Source organism: Ursus americanus, chromosome 2 (genome assembly GCF_024610735.1).
Source record: "Ursus americanus isolate L20-20 chromosome 2, mUrsAme1.1.p, whole genome shotgun sequence".
Lineage (NCBI taxonomy): Eukaryota > Metazoa > Chordata > Mammalia > Carnivora > Ursidae > Ursus > Ursus americanus.
This window is the reverse complement of record NC_142128.1, coordinates 14,670,725-14,689,691: the sequence shown is the minus strand read 5'-3', so window position 1 is coordinate 14,689,691 and position 18,967 is coordinate 14,670,725. Positions and strand designations below refer to the sequence as shown.

The window sequence follows — 18,967 nt, the reverse complement described above, 5'->3', positions numbered from 1 at the left end:
TATTTTTAACCGTATATGTTTGGATATATTTATATATAAGAAAAGTATGGAAGGATATAAGACTGTTCACAGGGTTGTATTTAGAAGAAGAGCAGGGAAAGGCTTTAGTGATTTTATTTTTCACGTTTCCATGCTCTGCGGATTATTACAGTGAGCGTGCATTACTTTTGTAATTCCAGTGATGGAAATGAAATAGTAAAGGAGAAAAAGCAGGCTTTCCTGTTCAATAGAGTCAAACTGTTTAACGTCTAAAAAAGCATTTTCATTGTTGTTGCCTTATTAATTAAAGTGAAAAATTTTCTAAAATGGAGGAGTTTTAAAAATAGTAATAACAAGCCTTCTCTGAAAAACATTTGACGAGAGCTAGCAATATGGTAGGCTAAGTCACCTCAGATCCCTCCAAAAACAAACAGAAGTAACCGCGTTAAAATAAACATACTTTGGAGAGCATAGCCATCTGTCAGGTCCGTAAGGAAGTTCCTTCAGGGCTTGAAAAAGAGAGACCACCCTCGTGGTACCTTGGAGCTCCGATAGGGATGGGGGCTTGGGTCTGAAGCACAGAACACTAGGCCCTTTCACTTCCAGTGAAAGCACAAATTAGGATAAAATTTACCCACTGACACAGAACGGTGCTTGGAAGCTTGTCCTTCGCCTGTGCTCTTGATTAAAAAAAGAAGTCTCCCAGGGCTTGACCCTCACAAGGGCGTGGCATTAAAATTTTAATAGTACCTCAGCGTCCCATAAAAGCCCTGAAGATGTGAGATTGATCATACAAATTGACCCTAGGCTGGTGGTGGGCCTGGGGCTCCTTGCAGAAGCAAGCGCAGTACTTGTTCATGTCTTCTGTATTTTCCAGGCATGTGCGCGCGCGCAGGTGTCTCTCCTGGTCCCCGCACACTGGAGTCTTGTGGGAAATGGGGAGGAGCACAGCTTTGATACATTCCTAAAAAGTACCGCTGTAGCCTGGGCCAGGTTACTGATCCTCTTTGAGACTAAATTTCCTCAATATTAAAATTAGGCTTTAATAGGTTTGTTTTGAGAATTCAGTGGGATAATACATGCCTGGACTCAGTAAATGTTTAGATCACTTTTCATTAAGCACATTTATTTAAACTAAATCAATAGAAGCTATTTCTTTATTATATGGGTTCCCTCTTTTCTTTCATTGCTAGTCTTATAAAACATTTTTCTGTTTTATTCCCTGTAAATGAACGTATATTTTAGCTTCATAGAATTAAATAGGCCTTTATTTGCTAGCCCAAGAATCTTAGTGCTCATTATTTGCTTGCTTGTTTGGGAAAATGTGTTTCATGTTATAAACATCTGCCATATTGAGAAACTTTCATAGCACAATCCATTTGTAAATGAAATACTGTCTTTATATTCTCTCCCTCGCATTGCACCTTGAGAAAGTAAGTGCTCAGTAATTATTTGTTGTCAGATGATTTAAACCTCCCTTACGATTTTGGCACTGTAACCGTCTCCAGAGCTCAATCCTTGCAGAGTACTCTTTGTAAAACAAATGTCTTAGCCTGACCTCACTCCCTTCCTTTGCACAAAGGTACAGAAAATTACCAGTTATTCATGTAGCAGTCCCTCACTGGTGTTCATCAGTTGCTTCATAACTAGTCATTAAAGAGTAGAAGAATCCTGAATGATGTGAGTGAAATTTTATATTAGACCAGAATAGGGTTCTGGAGTTTAATGACACATAGAAGAATATGTGACTTGATCTTTAGGTCATTCAGCATAGGTCGGTTGGGGGTACAGAGAAGAACAAGGTGCAGCCCTTCCCTCCATAAGCTCAGAATTTAGACAGAATTATACCAGTTATCTGGTAAAAGCTATGCACAGTAATGATGAGTTTGGGATCAGATGGAGTAGGGGTTCCTGAATAGAAATCAAAGACAGGGTGGAAAATTTAGCCAGGTGAAGACTGGATGCCGAGTGGGGCAGTCAGTGGGAAGGCCTCGTGCCATGCTGAGACGCTGGGGCTGGGTTTTTGTGGGAAGAGCTGTTGAAACATTTTCAGGACAGAGTGTCATGTTTTGGGTATGTTGTGCAAAAAGTCATGAAGACAACATTTCTCAACAGACTATAGGAGACAAAAACAATATCAGGAGTCTTTTGACACCCAGTCAGTTTAATTAAAATGTCAAATAGTCAGACTGGCAAAATACTGCTCTTCCCACAGACCTTGAATCCCCAGGTAAACTGTCCAAGCAGCCAAAGACCTTAGGGCCTCCGTGTCCTAGAGCAGAGTGATCCATCTGAAAGGCACCAATGGGATGGTGTGGGTTGTGCTTTCCACTACAAACCCAGACATGCGTAAGCTGCCCTGTTCTTCAGGAACTTTCTTTGGGTCTGCTTGTCACTCAACCTAGAGACTCTGAAGTGAGTGCTTTTCAGTTGCCACTTTGTACCCATCTGTTTTCTTGAGTTCATTCTTTTTTTTTTTTTTTTAAAGATTTTATTTATTTATTTGACAGAGAGAGAGACAGCCAGCGGGAGAGGGAACACAGGCAGGGGGAGTGGGAGAGGGAGAAGCAGGCTCCCAGTGGATGAGCCCGATGCGGGACTCGATCCCAGAACTCTGGGATCACGCCCTGAGCCGAAGGCAGACGCTTAACGACTGAGCCGCCCAGGCGCCCCTTGAGTTCATTCTTTTTTCAAAGTTGTGAGGGGAAAAGTTGGTGCTGGTCATAGATGGGCTGGGGGCAGGATGGTGGTAGGGTAAGAAGGTAGCAGACAGCTGTGATGTAGAAAAAGAGGCATTTTTAGACAATTTAGGTAAGGTGTGATCAGGAACGAAGTCAGGGCAAGTCATCGGTCAGCACCAGATGGAGCACCAGAGAAGGGGGCATTAGAGCCTGACTGAGGGGGGCTCGGGCTTCCCTGAGGCCGATTTCTGCCCACAGCACTTCTGTCACAGAGAACACTGGGGCTCTGTGGTTGGTTCGGAAAGTTGCTCGCGCTGCCTACCCAGAGGATTTTGTCTGGGAAAGTGTCACGTGGAGGTGCAATAATATAGCCGTGGCATTCATTTTCTCATTGCCTTTCCAAACCGAGTCTGTGTTTAACGTTCCATGATTTAATATTGCTGAATTAGGAAATACTGAAATATTTTCCAAAACCCTTGTTATAAATGTAAGATCTCACCTAAAACCTCTGTTTCAGGGAACTTTCTAGATATGAAAAATAAATTCCTTTGTATTAGCTACTATGTACGTGCTTGTTCATATAATTCACATATCATAAACAGCACTTAAATTGAAATAAAGTTCATTTTTATGACTAATTTGACCTACCAATTAATCCTTTTTCTGTTTTGTATACATTTGAGGAAATTTAGCACAATTTTTCAGCCATACCTAAAGATTTTTGAAACTTACATTACTTGCTTTTTTAAGTTCACCTAAATCTCAAGCTCAGTTTAATGAATTCTGTAAATCATCGGGCTGATAGAGGAGATGCTCTTGTTTATGGCGGCTAAGCTGGGGCGCCTCCAGTTTATGTTCGGCAAAGGTCATCTCAGTTTAGCGTACCAGTCATGTTTTTGAACAGCCATCTGGAGCCCAGCGTTTTGCAGAGCTCATCTGAGTCTTCGGCCAACTCCCAGCTCCACCATCTGCAGGGTCACGGTCACTCCACAGTGCTCCTCCGTGGGTTTTTCATAAAGTGGCACCCTGCCCCCTCCAGTCTGTGTGCGTGTGTGCACGTTTGCACGTGCACACGCACTCGCATCCGTGTATGTGTGAGAGAGTGTGAGTGGATGTCTTTTTATTTCAGTTATTCCGTCCTTAGTAGTAGCATATCTAGAATATTCAAAACACTTGTCAAGGAAGTTTGTTCCTGGAGTAAAGAGGCTACAAAGTTAAGATATCCTTATTAAGAGTAAAGTATCATTATGTAACTTACCAAAGACAGAACTTAATTATGAAACTTCGGAGTCCTATATGCCTGGGCTGTCAGGGAGAGTTCAAGAGACTTAGAAGCCAGTTTACCTCCATTTGTACGACTCAGGAATTTCTGGAGAGGTGAGATACAATCTTCTAACATGCAAGTGTGTAAAGGGATGTATGTATAGTCACAAATGTATTTTGTTTGGCATGAATCTGTGTTTATAGGTATCCATTTATAAAATGCATTACAAAGTGATCTCCTTAAAGAATAATTTCAAAGGGATGCCGAGCTGGCCCTTTACAGGAAAACCTTACCAACCTTATCAAACGTAAACTGTACTGGAAAATGGGAGCTCATCTTATTTTCCCAGTGAATAAGTTGTTCACTGAATTTTTGTGGGTGTCAACCATGCCTCCATTATTGGTCTAGGAGATTATAATTCCTTGAGAAGTAATCTGTTACAGTGCACAAAGGGATCTGAACGAGAAGATACATTATTGGTTCAAATACAGTGCTGTTCCCAGACAGCATTGATTGTGACCCATGTAGCAGGGTACCCAAGCACTGCAGGGGCAGGGTGGGGAGGGCATCGGCCTGGGAGCTCCTGCCTACTTGTATGAGCTCCTAAGCAGATTTTATCATCTCGAATTCACTATTACTGTCTTCATCTTTGCATTGGGTTGGGTTGGATTGGCTGGGGTGGAGTCGGGTGGATTATGTCTAGAAGCCTTTCTGGCTCTGCCATTCTTGCTTGATGACATTTAAATAGGTCTGTAATTATCTCGAACCGTTGTAATGCTTCCCCAGGGTGTCACCTACTGCGGAGAGAGTTCAGCAAGCAGTCTCACCATGGCCAACGTGCCCTGGCATGAGGAGGTGATACACTTCGTCCGCGACTTGGTGGATCTGATCCCCGACTATGAAATTGCCTGTGAACATGAACATTCCAACTGCCTCCTGATAGCTCACAAAAGGGTAAGAAGAGCTCAACGACGCATTCTTCTATCTGCTCCTTCTCTTCCTCTTTAGTTTCTCCTCCCTTTGTTAGGGCAGGTATCTGCTTGTTTGCTGCTTTTCCTGAAACAGACTTAAGGAAGCCCTCAGTGGGTATGTGGGTAACGATGTGGGAACACAGGCCAAAGAAATATAGAAAAAAAAAATTAAACTTCCTTACAACTTACAGCCCATTGACAAGTGCTTGGGACAGGCAGGGTGACCTTCCTCTAGGAACTCAACTGTCTCAATGTTAATACTTTGCTGAAGGCAAAAGGCAGCCTTAGCTTGACATTAGCCCGACCTCCAGGATCCTGTAGTCTTCTTTAACATTGGAAATCCCTTTGGAAACTTCCATTTTCTCTAACTCCCCCCCCCCCAAGATATATGTTAGTAATCATCCTCCAAACATATGGCTCCCTGATATACAGCTGAAGGGTTTATGACTAAGGTTTTACTAGACAGTAGTAAATGACTTTTTCCTAAAAGCAGCTAGCCCCTCAAGGTCCTGGAAACCTTGCTTCCAAGTTCCTGAGAGACTTACACTATCCCTAACCTCCTCCCAACTTGAAAATAGATAAACTCCTCACAACCCCAGTGCAGCTCTTTCTGCCCACAGGTCCTGTCCCTGTGCTTTATTAAAACCACCCTTTTTGCACTGAAGATACCTCGAGAATTCTTTCTTGCTGTGGCTCCTGGACCCCAACATTTCACCTCAGATAGGATGGCTGTTGTTGAGATTAGATGATAGCACAGTGAGTTTTGTTAGACTCCTCTGCCTGGGTTTCTGTTCGAGTTCTCCATTACAAATGCTTTTGAAAAAAAGTGGACATGGGTGAATCCTGACAACATTATTCTAGGCGGAAAAAAAAAAAACAACACAGAAAAGGGCACATATTGTATGATTCCATTTGTATGAAATGTCCAAACCAGGTAAATCCATAGATTCAGAAAGTAGATCAGTGGTTGCCAGAGACTGGGGAAGAGCAGGCTGGGAAGTGACCACTTTCTTTGGGGGTGATGGAAATATTCTAGAATTATCGAGTGGTGTCAGTTGCCCATCTCTGTGACTGTACCAAAAATCACTGAATTGTACACTTTAAAAGGCTGAATTTTATGGCATGTGAATTATAATCACAATAAAGATAAATTAATACCAAAAAGGTAATAAAGGTCAAGAATGGAGTACCTCTTCTATAAGTGCTTTTTATCAAGTAAAGTCAGGCTTAATTTGAACATGAAAGAACATTTTATCCTCCCCAGAAACCTTAACTGGCTTCCCGAACAGCTTCTCAGGTTAACGACATTTAATAACACGAGATTTGCTCAATTAAAATTTCACATCCTCTAGCCTCAACAAACACCAGGTTAAAAGGCTCTCATGCTTTGGTTGCAGTGAGATTGTATGTAGCTGACCTATGGTCTGTCGGACTTAAATATTTAGACAGAAGAATATGTTCTGGGACATCAAGGAACAGAGAAATAAAGGCCACCTGGTATTTGAAATGTTAATTAAAGTAGCTACAAAGCTAATTAACTTACAAAGCAAAAATCTTAAAAATTAAAGCCAAAAAATCTGAATTTTATTTTCTAGTTTTTCACTCACTGTTCTCTTAGGTAAGGTAGTGCCTTTATAAAAAATTATCTGATTGAAGAGGCAGTGCTCTGGAAATAATCCTGACTGTGGTGGTGAAGTTCTGTGTCCTCCGCCGAGACTGTTCTTCACATCGTAGCCAAAGACGTCTGTATAGAATATAGACCTCTGCTGCTCAGGTGCTTCAGTGACCTCCCTTTGCTTTTAACGTAAAAATCAGAATCCTTAATGTGACCCTAGGACCCAACATGATCAGGCTTGTCTACCTCTCCAGCTCCGTAAACTGCTCTTCCCTCTCTTGCTCTGTACTTTCTTTATTTTCTCAGCCACAATAGGTCTCAGTTTTCCTTTAATTAGGTTGGGAGTCATGTACTCTTTTCTGTTCTCTCAGTGGTTGCACTGGAAATGCCTGTATGCGTCCTCGACTAATCAATGTCGAATGGTAAAGAGTACTTTTACACTCTGACTGCAATGCAAGGGCCTGAGAACACCTTACCATTTTTCCCTGCCCACCTCACATGCTGTTACTCTTGGGTACATTAATTCTAAATGTGGATAAGGAGAATATTGTTAAGTGCCCTGTATAGTCAGGATTCGTTTAGATTTACATGCATCTTTAACACTGTTTTGCTGTCTGTTCCTTTCTGCATCTTTGACCCTCCATGTGGAATTGTTTTCCTTCTGCCCAGAAAACACTTTTTAAAATATATTTTAGTGGGAGTCTGCTGAGGGAAAATTCTGTTCTTGTTTGGAAACGTATATTTTGGCTGGGGATAAAATTGTAGGTTGACATTTGTTGCCTTTCAACACAATAGAGATATTCTCTTGTCTTATAAATTCCACTGATTAAAAGTCAGCTGTTGCTTTGTTGCTCCTTTTCAGGTAATCTGCTCTTTTCATCCTTCTGGCTTCTTTTTTGGTTCTGCCCATATCCACAGGGAGTTCTCAGAAGGAGCCAAGCAAATAACTGAAATTTAGTGTGATAAATGCAATAACAGACATAGCTACCGGGTCTGAGCCAGCGCGAGGAGAGAGGCTGAGATTGACCCTCATCATCTCACGTTTGTTGAGCACCCAAGGTGTGTCAGGCACTGTGGTGGGTGCTAAGAGTACAAGGATGAGTTAAGCAAATAGTCGCTGCCTTCAAGAATGGTCTAACAGGGGGCGCCTGGGTGGCACAGCGGTTAAGCGTCTGCCTTCGGCTCAGGGCGTGATCCCAGCGTTATGGGATCGAGCCCCACATCAGGCTCCTCCGCTAGGAGCCTGCTTCTTCCTCTCCCACTCCCCCTGCTTGTGTTCCCTCTCTCGCTGGCTGTCTCTATCTCTGTCGAATAAAAAAAAAAAAAAAAAAAAAAAGAATGGTCTAACAGGAAAAAAAGGCAACTATCAAAGCAAATCAATGCCTCCAAAGTCTTATCAGAGCAACGATGGAAGAGAGTGGAGCCCAAAGGGAGCGCACTTGGGATGGGATGGTACTCTCAGGAGAGGCTTCACGAAGGAGTTGCCGTTTGACTGGATGTCCAGTGACAGCCCAGCTAGGAAGGACGTTAAAGCAGAAAACCGTACAAGGAAAGGCCCTTGGAGAAGCGCAGAGGCCTAGCCTGTTGGGAGAACGACAAGTAGTTCGGTATGGCCGGAGGTCAGAAGAAGGGTTGGAGGGAGAGGAAGGGGGTGCTTGGTCAGGGGCAAGAGCACTGATGGTGCTGAATGGCAGCCTAGTTGTGCCTTCTCCTCTACACATGGGCAGGCGCTGAAGGGTTTTAAGTAGGGGAGTGACACAGCCAGATTGGAGTTTCAGAAAAATTTCTCCAGCAGGGGATGAACTGCAAGACTAAAAGAGAAACCAGTTAGAAACTGTTGTAATAGTCCAACTGTCCGAGGGCGAAGTGATGAGGGTCTGAAACAAAGCTGTGAAGGGAGAGAGAGAAGTGGTAGACTTGGTCAGATAGTCAGTGCAGGCATCCTAGGTGAGTTGGGGGCTGCTGTCCCCTCAGTCCTGCCAAGCAGATGTCGAAGTGCAGGCTCTCCCCTCAGAACCTCTGATACCACTCTGACTAGGAAGGAAGGACCACCTCATTGCTGCTCCCCGGTGACAGTATGGGACGGATATGGGGGCCTTGTTGCCCCTAGGTGGGGGTGAAAGTCTTGGCTCTCTGCTAAGCTTCCTCTGTCTCCGCTCTAGCGCGGGCAGGGAGAGGCGCCTTGCTACGGCCAGGTGGATGTCAGTGCTCCTGAGACCGCAGGGGGCGTTGGGATGGCCGGATTCTCCACTCCACCTTCTCTGAGAGCTCCCCAGCCGCGAGGAGGGGTGTTCAGCTCAATGTGGCTGGGCAAATGTTCAAGTCTAGGATCCCCACAAGGTGCTGACTGACCTGGGGGTGAGAATCGGGCATTTTTCTCATGGCCTAGGTTGGTTATTGCCAAAAAGTTTTCTTTCCTGTTAGCTAGGCTGCCCTTTTCCTGGTCCTTTGGCTAAGAAAAGCAGGTTTTTCATGGGGCTCTAAGATTTTTTTTTTTTAACACTGTTTGTGCCCTTTGGTATTTCTGGACTGTAGGCTTCAGCCAGGCTTCTGGGCTCCAGCACCCAGTGCAGGATATAAGAGCCAAAAATAAAACCCAGGGAATGCACCACTCTTGTTGTTCCTCAGGTCTTGGGGTCCCTAGCCAGTCTGCCTTCTTATATCCACCTTGAAAGTCTTCTTATGTTTGTTTTATGTATAATATCCAGGGATTTTAGCCGTATAGTGGGGGAGGTAGGAGAAGTGCACAGAAGTCTGTGACCACAGTTTTGACATTTATAGTTTTGGTTTAATATCTCCTCAAAGAACAGTAATGCCAGTCTACTTCAAACACCGTTTATTAGTAGATTGTTAGCAGATTATTTCCATGGGAATTGACTTTCTTTATGTTAGAAGTGTCACCCAGTATGGTTACAAGGCTGCCCCTGCAGTGTTACTGGATTTTCCTGAAACTTACATGAAAATATCCTTGCCTGATCCTAATCAGAGCCCATCAGATCCCATTTAATAAGTAGGCCAGCAGTTCACAAATGGATGCCTTCTTAAGATTACAAAAAACAGAGCTATAACCAAAAACCAAACAAAGGAAATAAACAGAAAAAAGACAAAAGAAAACCTAAAGAGTAGAAGAATCCATAAAACAAATCATTTAGTTCATAAATAACAGAGTGGGTATTGACTGTTTAACGACCTCATTGTTTATACGGCCAATGCCAAGCTTATTGTTTCTCTGGTATATTTTTGAAACAGGACGTCTCACAGTGAATGCAAAAGAAAAACCTAGATATTTTATTTGATTCTTAATGGCTTTCACAATCAGGGCCTGTTTGGCCTTGTTTCAGGCGCCCTCTCTGGGCCTTTGCAAGGTACCGCCATGTTGCTTTTTTTCTTCCACCTTGCCCAAGATACCTCTTCTGCCAGAGATGCACTCACCACCCTGCCCCACCCCAGTTCATGTGCCGAATTTCTCCTCCTTAAAACTGTAAAACAAATCTGTTTGGGGGCTACTTCTCTCAGATCTTCTCTCAGCGCATTGATAAGGCTGCCTTCTTTAAGGAGCTCTGGGTTCCTGGAACACAAGGATGTCATCCCCAGCACTTCCTGGAGTCCCTGGGACACAGTAGAGTCTCATTGTTGAGTGAACTGACAGCCTCTTCACTGTCCTCTCCTTTCCTTCTTCGCGGTCTTACCTTCAGAAAGCAGAGATGTTGTTCCATTGTCCTTGCTAATTTTGAAATGTATTTACCTTCTTCCTTATTACTTATTCATTCAATAAATATTTATTCTACTGAGTTTGCTATTTCATAGGTCATCAGTGACCTGCTAGCTGTTAAATCCAGTTGTTTTCCTGTTCGCCATTTCTGCATGGGCCACGTAGTATTGCTACGTGATTAGCCAAAGCCCTCTGTGTTTCTGCAGTGGGAATCCGACGCTGATCCATGCTTTTTGAACGTACTATACTTGTCGGATTCTAGTGAAGTTGGCTGGCAGAAATAAGAGCGTGGCCATAAAGTCCAGCACTGAAAATCCCTCCATTGTGGCATTTCTTTCTTTATCCATTTCAAAAATTTTAAATTCTCTGATCTAGGATACCATGTAGTGCAAAGCGTAAGGTGAATTCTTTAAAAGAAAAAAAAATTCTAGGGATTTCAAGCGTTGGTTGAATATTTACATTTAGATGACCTTTAAAGATTCTGCATTAAATTAGTAAGATTTTCACAACATGGAACAGCCTCTGGAGAATCCATTATCATCTGTATTACCCTATCCATCCCCAGAGTACTCCATGGTCATCTGCACCATTTACAGTGATCTTGTTATTGTCATATGTTACATCACACGCAAAGCATTTCTTCATTGTTACTGGAATTTTTTATAATGGATGATTATTTTTTTCACAACAGTTTTGTCATTTAAGTGATGTTTAGACTCTAGATAAAGGAGTTTCTGCTCTCGGTAAGAGGGAGTTTCTTTAGTGGGTGGGAGTAGAAAGTGCAATGAGTTTCCTTGACTTTGAACAAAGGAAAGACGGAACAGACTCAAGATAAATCAGTCAGCATATTTTAGTTCCAAGGTTGAGCTGGAGGGACAAAGAGATAAGTACAGTTGCCCACAGGAGACTGTCTAAGGGGGAGGGTGGACACGTCTGTGTGCCGGGATAAGGAGACACAGTCACCCTTCTGCTTCTGTGTTTCCCATTAGCTGCTCAAATGTAACCTTGGACCTGTCAGTCTGCAAGCTAATAAGACCATGATGAATACGATACACTCTGATACTTTTAGTTTAGAAACAGTGAAGTCCTTCCTCTCTGCATATTGGTGATATCCTATTAAAGTGGATCACGGCTGTGGAAACCAAGTAGGTTAGATGTATGGCTTGCAAATCCACAAAGCGTCGTTTTAAAACTTCAATTGCTAACTTTAAAAAAAATAAATTTTATGTCTCAGTACATACAGTTTGGGATTTATGGAAAGATTGAGACGATAGTACGAAGAGTTCCGCTGCACTCGAGGTTTGCTTGTTACTAACATCTTACATTGGTACAGTACGTGTGCTAAACTAATGAACCAGTATTGCTACGTGATGAGCCAACGCCCATAGTTCAGATTTTCTTAGGTTTTACCTAATGTGCTTTTTCTGTTCTGTTCCATCCAGGAGAACACATTATATTTAATTGTCATGTCCCTTTAGGCTCCTCTTGGCTATGGCAGTTTCTCAGGCTTTCCTTGTTTGGGATAATTTTGACAGCTTTGAGGAGTACTCACAGAACATTTTACAGGATGAACCGCTACTGAAATTTGCCCAAGGTGTTTCTCATAAGACTTGGGTTGTGGGTTTTTAGGAGAAAGACCACAGAGGTAAAGTGCCATTTCCGTCATCCTGTGTCAGGGATGCATACTGCCAACATGATTTACAGCTAGTGATGTTGACCTTGGTCAGCAAATTGAGATAGTATTTGTCAGGTTTCTCCACTGTAAAATTATTCTTGCCCTCTCCCTTCTGCACATTGACTCCTTTGGAAAGATGTCACTATCTACAGCCCGTATGTGAGGAGTGGGAGTTACGTTCTACATCCTTGAGGGTGAGATAGCTGCATAAATAGGTTTATCTCTTTTTCCCAGTTGTTAATTTATTCAGTCATTTGTAACAGTATGGACTCATGGTATGTATTTTATACTTTGGGTTATAATCCAATTCTACTTTATTTCTTCCGTTGCTCAAATTATTCGAGCTCTGGCCACTAGGCTCTCTTCTAGTTGGCTCTTGTGCTCCTTTGATAGACTCCCATCAATGTTCAGGGCTTTATTTGGTTTTGGTTTTGAGCACTTCGTTACTTTCTGGCTCTACCAGATGCTCCAGGCTCATCTTGTGTATTTTCTGCTCCAGTCCTAGAGTCAGTCATTTCTATCAGGAGCCCTGGTTCCTTTTATTGAAGAATGGTGTTAGAAACCAACATCTGGGTGAAGGTGTGCTTGTTGCTGCTAGGGTGTTGCTTCCTCTTTTACGCCCTCTAAAAGGTATATGACAGAGAAAAGAAAGCGTGTGTATATTCTAGCCTTTGTATATACACATGGGTGTAAATATTTCTACATGTATCCGTTTGCACCTGTATTAAGCTAAACATACTCATGTCTCAAACTCTAATCCACTGCCAGCATGACTCACTCTAGCCTCCTCTCCTTGCTTATTTGTAAATTCCCTTTCCAACAGTGAGAAACCTAGCTCCTTGTATCAGCCATCCATTTACTGAATCGTTCGGTTCCAGTATACATGTATAGCAGTATGAGAACTTTTAACCCTCGAGTACAGTGCTGGTGTGTAGGTCCTTTTGCCTTCAGTCTTAGAAGCCCCACTCCCTTCCAGAATTACTTAGGTCAGCACCTTTTCCTCTTTCTCCCCTTCAGTGAAATTATTTATTACATTTGTAACATAGTTAGATTCTCACACACAGTCTGCACCTCTTCTGGGATCCCCTGACCTCCTAAATGATTTTTAAAATTTTTCATATTTTAAGCTTCAGTATTTGTACTATAAAGCTGCATAGTTTTGAAAAGTACATAATGTGAAAAGATGAATGAACATCTTTTCATATGTTTATTTGCCACCTGTATGTTTTCTTCAGTGAGGTGTCTGTTCAGATCTTTTGCTTATTTTTTAATTGGGTTGGTTATTTTTCTCATTGTTGAGTTTTAAGAATTCTTTACATATTTTGAATACATTTATCAGATGTGTTTTGCAAATATTTTCTTCCAATTTGTGATTTGACTCTTTATTCTCTTAACTGCCTTTCTCAGAGCGAACATTTTTAAGAAAATCTGGCTTATGAACATTTTCTTTCATGGATGATGCTAGGTTTCCAAACTCAGGGTCACCTAGATTTCATCCTATGTTATCTTCTAGAAGTTTTGTAGTTTTATAGTATATGTTTAGGTCTAAGATCTGTTTTGAAAGCTGTAAGATTTATATCGAGATTTTTTGTTTTGGTTTTTGTTTTTGTTTTGCATGTGGATGTCGAGTTGTTGAAGTACCATTTGTTGGAAAGACTGTTCTTCCTCTGTTACATTGCCTGTGCTCCATTTTCAAAGATCAGTAGACTATATTTGTGTGGGTCTATTTCTGGCCTTTGTATTGTTTCATTGATCTATGTGTCTGTTCTTTCACTAATACTATGCAATCTTGACTTTTGTTAGCTTTATTGTAAGACTTGAAATTGGGTGGTATCAGTTCTCCAACTTGTTCATCTTCTTGGCTGTTGGGTTGGCTATTCTAGGTCTTTTTGCCTTTTCATGTAAACTTCAGAACCAGTTTGTTAATACCTATAAACTAGCTTGCTAAGATTTTGTTTGGGATCGAGCTAAATCTACAGATCAAGCTAGGAAAAATTGACATCTTAACAATATTCAGTCTTCCAATCCATGAACATGAAATACCTCTTACTTAGATCTTCCATGATTTTTTTCACTTTTTTCCTGCATATAGATCCTATACATGTTTTGTTAGAGTTATACATAAGTGTCCTATTTTTTTTATGTTAATGTAAATGGTACTGTGTTTTTAATTTCAAATTCCAGTTGTTTATTGTTGGTATATGAGAAAGCAGTTAACTAATATTTCTCAAAATATTACCTCATATTTTGCACCCATGTTGTAATCACTTATTAGTTCCAGAGGGTGTTTTGTTATTGATTCTTTGGATTTTTTTACATCAGCTAATCATGTTTTGTATGCCTCTCTTCCCAATCTGTGTATCTTTTATTTCCATTTCCTGTCTCATTGTGTTAGCTAGGACTTCAAGTATGATGTTGATTAGAAATGGTAAAAAGGTGGGGCTCCTGGGTGGCTCAGTCGTTAAGCGTCTGCCTTCGGCTCATGGCGTGATCCTAGCGTTCTGGGATCGAGCCCCACATTGGGCTCCTCCACTGGGAGCCTGCTTCTTCCTCTCCCACTCCCCCTGCTTGTGTTCCCTCTCTCGCTGGCTGTCTCTCTCTCTCAAATAAATAAATAATAAAATCTTAAAAAAAAAAAAGAAATGGTAAAGAGGGATATTCTTGCTTTGACTCTGATTTTAATGGGAAAGCAACTGGTTTGTCACCATTAAATATGATGTTCACTGTAGGGTTTTGGTAGATGTGTATCAGGTTGAGGACATTTCCCTCTATTTCTAGCTTGCTGAGAGTTTTTAATCATAAATCAGTTTGAATTTTTGTTATATACTTTTTCTGTAATTATCGATATGATCATATTTTTCTTCTTTAGCTATTGATGTGATGTGTTACATTAATTGATTTTCAAATGTTGAACCAGCCTTGCCACACCTGGAATAAATCCTATTTGGTCACGGTGTTTAATTTTTTTAAATACATTGTTGGATTTGACTTGCTGGTATTTTGTTGATTTTTACATATATGTTCATGACCGTTACTATTTTGTAGTTTTCCTTTCTTATAACGTCTTTTTCTTGTTTTGGTATTAGGGCAACCTTGCTCTCATAGACTGAGTTAAGAAGTGTTTTCTCTGCTTCTGTTTTCTGGAATAGTGAGAATTGGTGTTATTTCTTTTTTAAATATTTGGTAGAATTCACCAGTGAACCTGTCTGGAAGAGGGTGTTGTCAAGCAACTTCTAGTATCCACCTGTCTTTCAGCCTTTCTGACCAGCTCCTTCTCTTTTCCCTTTCCTCCCTCCTTTTCTCTTGGCTTCTTTTGCTTCTTCATTTCTCATATCACCTGGTGTGGGTGCTTTAGCCCCAACTTAACTCAAGCACCTACCACTTGGTCTAATCTCAAGTGCCAAATTCTCAAGAAAAGACACATCAAGATATAAGATCATATTATCTGCACACAGACCTAATTTTACGTCCTCCTTCCTTATTTGGATGCCTTTTACTTCTTTTTCTTGCCTAATTGTGCTGGCTAGAACTTCCAGTAGTATGATAAATAGAAGTGATAAAAGCGGGCATCCTTCTCTTGTTAACTGATCTAAGAGGAAAAGTTTTCCGTCTTTCACCATTGAGTATAATGTTTATGGTGGGTTTTTATATATATGGCTTTTATTATGTCAAGATATTTTCCTTCTATCCCTAGTTTGTTGAGTATTTTTATCATGAAAGTATGTTAAAATTTGTCAGATGCTTTTTCTGCATCAATTGAGATAATCATGTGGTTTTTTTCTCTTCATTCTGTTAATGTGATATAATACATTGATTTTCCTATGTCGAACCATCTTTGCATTCCAGTAGTAAATCTCACTTGGTTTGGTGTATGGTTCTGAATTTGCTTTGCTATTATATTGTTGAGGATTTTTGCATCAGTGTTCATAAAGGATATTGGCATGTCTTTTTTTCTTTTCTTTTTGGTAGTATCTTTGTCTGGCTTTAGTAGGCAGACCTCATAAGGCTGAGTTAGAAAGTAGAAAGTATTCCCTCCTCTTCAGTTTTTGGAAAAGTTTTGAGAAAGACTGGTATTGGTTCTTCTTTTAAAGTTTAATAGAATGCAACAATGAAGCCGTCAAGTCCATAGCTTTTTTTAATCGGGAGATTTTTGGTTACTGATTCAATCTCCTTACAAATTATTGGTCTACTCATAATTTATGTATCTTTGTGATTTAGTCTTGGTAGGTTTTGGTGTTTCTAGGAATTTGTCCATTTTATCTAGATAGATAATCCAGTTTGTTGGTGTACATTCATAATAATCTTTTATAATCCTTTGTATTTCTGTAGACTCAGTAGTAATGTCCCTACTTTCATTTCTGATTTTAGTAATTTGAGTCTTTTCTCTTTTTTTTTCAGTCAGGCCAGAGGTTTGTCAATTTTGTTGATTTCTTTGAAGAACCAGCTTTTGGTTTCAGTGCTTTCTTTTTTCTATTCTCTGTTTCATCTCTGCTTTAACCATATTATTTCCATCCTTTTGCTAGCTTTTGGTTTAGTCTTTTTTTTTTTTTTTCCCTCATTCCTTAAGTTGTAAAGTTAGGTTGTTGATTTGAGATCTTACTTTTTAAAGTAAACATTTATAGCAATAAATTTCTTTCTTAGTACTGCTTTTGCTATGTCCTATAAGTTTTGTTTGTTGTGTTTTCCTTTTCACTTAGTCTCTTAATATTTGCTAATTTGCCTTATGATTTCTTCTTTGACCTACTGGCTGTTTAGGAGTGTGCTGTTCAACCACCACAAATTTGTGCATTTTCCAGTTTTCCTTCTGTTACTGATATTTAACTTTATTTCATTATGGTTAGAGGGATACTTTATATGATGTTTATCTCTTAAAATCTATTTAGATTTAATTTGTGGCCTAACTAACATGGTCTGCCCTGGAAAATGTCCCATTAAAACTTGAGAAGAATGTGTATTTTGTGTTACTGGGCAGACTGTTCTATTAGATCTAGCTGATTTATTGTGTTGTTCCAAGTCCTTTGTTCCGTACTTCTGTCTGGTTGTTTCATCCATTATTGAGAATGGGATACTGAACTCACCAGTTATATTGTAGAGCTGTCTATTCTTCCCTTCAGTTCAGCCAGTATCTACTTCATATATTTTGATGATCTGGTACTAAATATATAATGTTTATAATTATTGTGTCTTACTGTATTGAACCTTTAACTAATATAAATTGTCCTTCTTTCTGTCTTACCATCTTTTTAATTTGGAATCTATTTTGTTTGATATTACCATAGCCATTCCTGCTCTCTTTTAGCTATTGTTTGCACGGAATATCTTTTTCCATCTTCTCATTTTCAACCTGTGTGTGTCTTTGGATATAAAGTAAGGCTCTTATAGGTAGCATGTTGTTGGAGTGAGTGAGTGAGTGTGTGTGTGTGTGTTTAATCTATTCTGCCAATCTCTGATTTTTTTTTGAGTGGAGAGTTTAATCCATTTACATTTAAAGTAATTACTGATAAAAAAAAGGGCGGGGGCTTCTGTCATTTTGCTGTTTGTTTTTCATATGCCTTAGAGCTTCTTTGTCAACTCTTCCCAGCATTTTCCAGATATTATCCTGTTGTCTTCCAGCAGGATCTTCTAGAATCTTTCATCATTGATGTTATTCCTTAGTTTGGTGTCTGCTGACAAACTCAACAATCAGTAACATTTACTGAGTTCACTTTGATAATGCTGTGCATGCATTAATTCATTTAATTCTTAGAAAAATTCTGTGAGTCATAAATATTACTTTTCTTCATATTCTAAGGGAGATATCTCAGGCTAAGAGAGCACAAGCACAATTAGAGTTCAATCCCAGATATTTCAAAATACAAATGACATGGTGATCATGACATCATACTGTCGCTCAAGTGCTACAGAGCAGTCAGACTTCCGATTCAGTGTTGATCACAGACTCCTCCCTCTTGGACATACAAATTTGCAATCTGTAAAGGGAGGGAAGGAAGAGCTTTCACTTCCCGGAGCCCTCCTTTCTTGGAATAGGAAGGGAATTGTGTGTCTCCATTTAGGTCTTAGTGCAGTGTTCTCCTAACAAAAACTACTGACAGAATATTTTACCTTCTGTCATATGTGTAGAGCTCATGCTTATCAGACAGAGGCCTGGTTGCTTCCAGTAATTGCTTTCAGAAAATTGCCAGAGAAAATTGGCATTTTGGTGACATTGCTTAGAGGACTTAGCTCTACTCCAACAAAATTGTAGCTGAAGATGGAAATTCCAGAAATTGAGTGTCCAGATTTAAAAACTTTTTAATTGCACTTGGATGTATCTAGAATTCAATTGCATTATTATAGTTTTGCTTCTGAAAGTGATTCCCCAGAAAAGGAGGCAACTCTGCTCGGCGCTCCACTGTCGCATGCAGTCAAGTGCACTTTGAAGTCTGTGTGGTCTTTGCCTCCTCTTACCCGAAGAACAAACAACACAGTTGTAGCTAGGGTAGTCAAGAACAAAATTCGTAAATCTGGGAAATGCAGATACTACTGTAGCACTCTTTCTTTGTGTTCCAAAATCACTTCTCCCTCAAACTACCCCGGCATTTCCTCTGCTCCTTCCCATTCACATGTCCTTCTGAGTTATGAAGCCCCTCTTCCATCCTCTGACCAATACCTTCCCAGGGGTCTGGTTTCTAAGTATTACTGTATGTCTGGAGGACCAAACTTAGGAAATAACCGACACTAAGATCATAACTTCTTGAGAGTGTGAAAAATTCAAATGAAATGTATGAGTCTTTTTTTGGTTAGTGTTCTTTTTTATTTTTATAGTATTCTACTTTGTCCATTGTATGTGGACTTTGAGTTTCGGTTGTAATTTTACCCAAAGAAAGGGTGGATCTTTGCCCTCAGCTTCTAAGATGTGATTTCCAAGCTCTTGGAATGTCCTGCCTGTGAAGAGTGTCTTTGTTTTTTGGGGGGCCTTGGGTCACACCTGATAGTCTACACTAAGCATGTGATTTAGGGTAGGGCCTTTGACTACATGGTATGTGTTTGAGCTTCAGAAGAGCTGGGAACTAAAGTCAGCCATGCCACAA

General features: G+C 40.4%; 1 protein-coding gene across 3 annotated transcripts in view; it reads left to right on the top strand.

The window, feature by feature from the left end:
- The window catches only part of LOC123784713 (S-adenosyl-L-methionine-dependent tRNA 4-demethylwyosine synthase TYW1), a 210,644-nt gene that overhangs the window by 173,657 nt on the left and 18,020 nt on the right, over nt 1–18,967 (top strand). For all 3 annotated transcript variants that reach the window (XM_087868361.1, XM_087868364.1, XM_045786138.2), the window contains one exon: nt 4,711–4,878. In XM_087868361.1, coding sequence (XP_087724487.1) covers nt 4,711–4,878 — 168 coding nt within the window. The remainder of the gene's footprint in view (nt 1–4,710; nt 4,879–18,967) is intronic.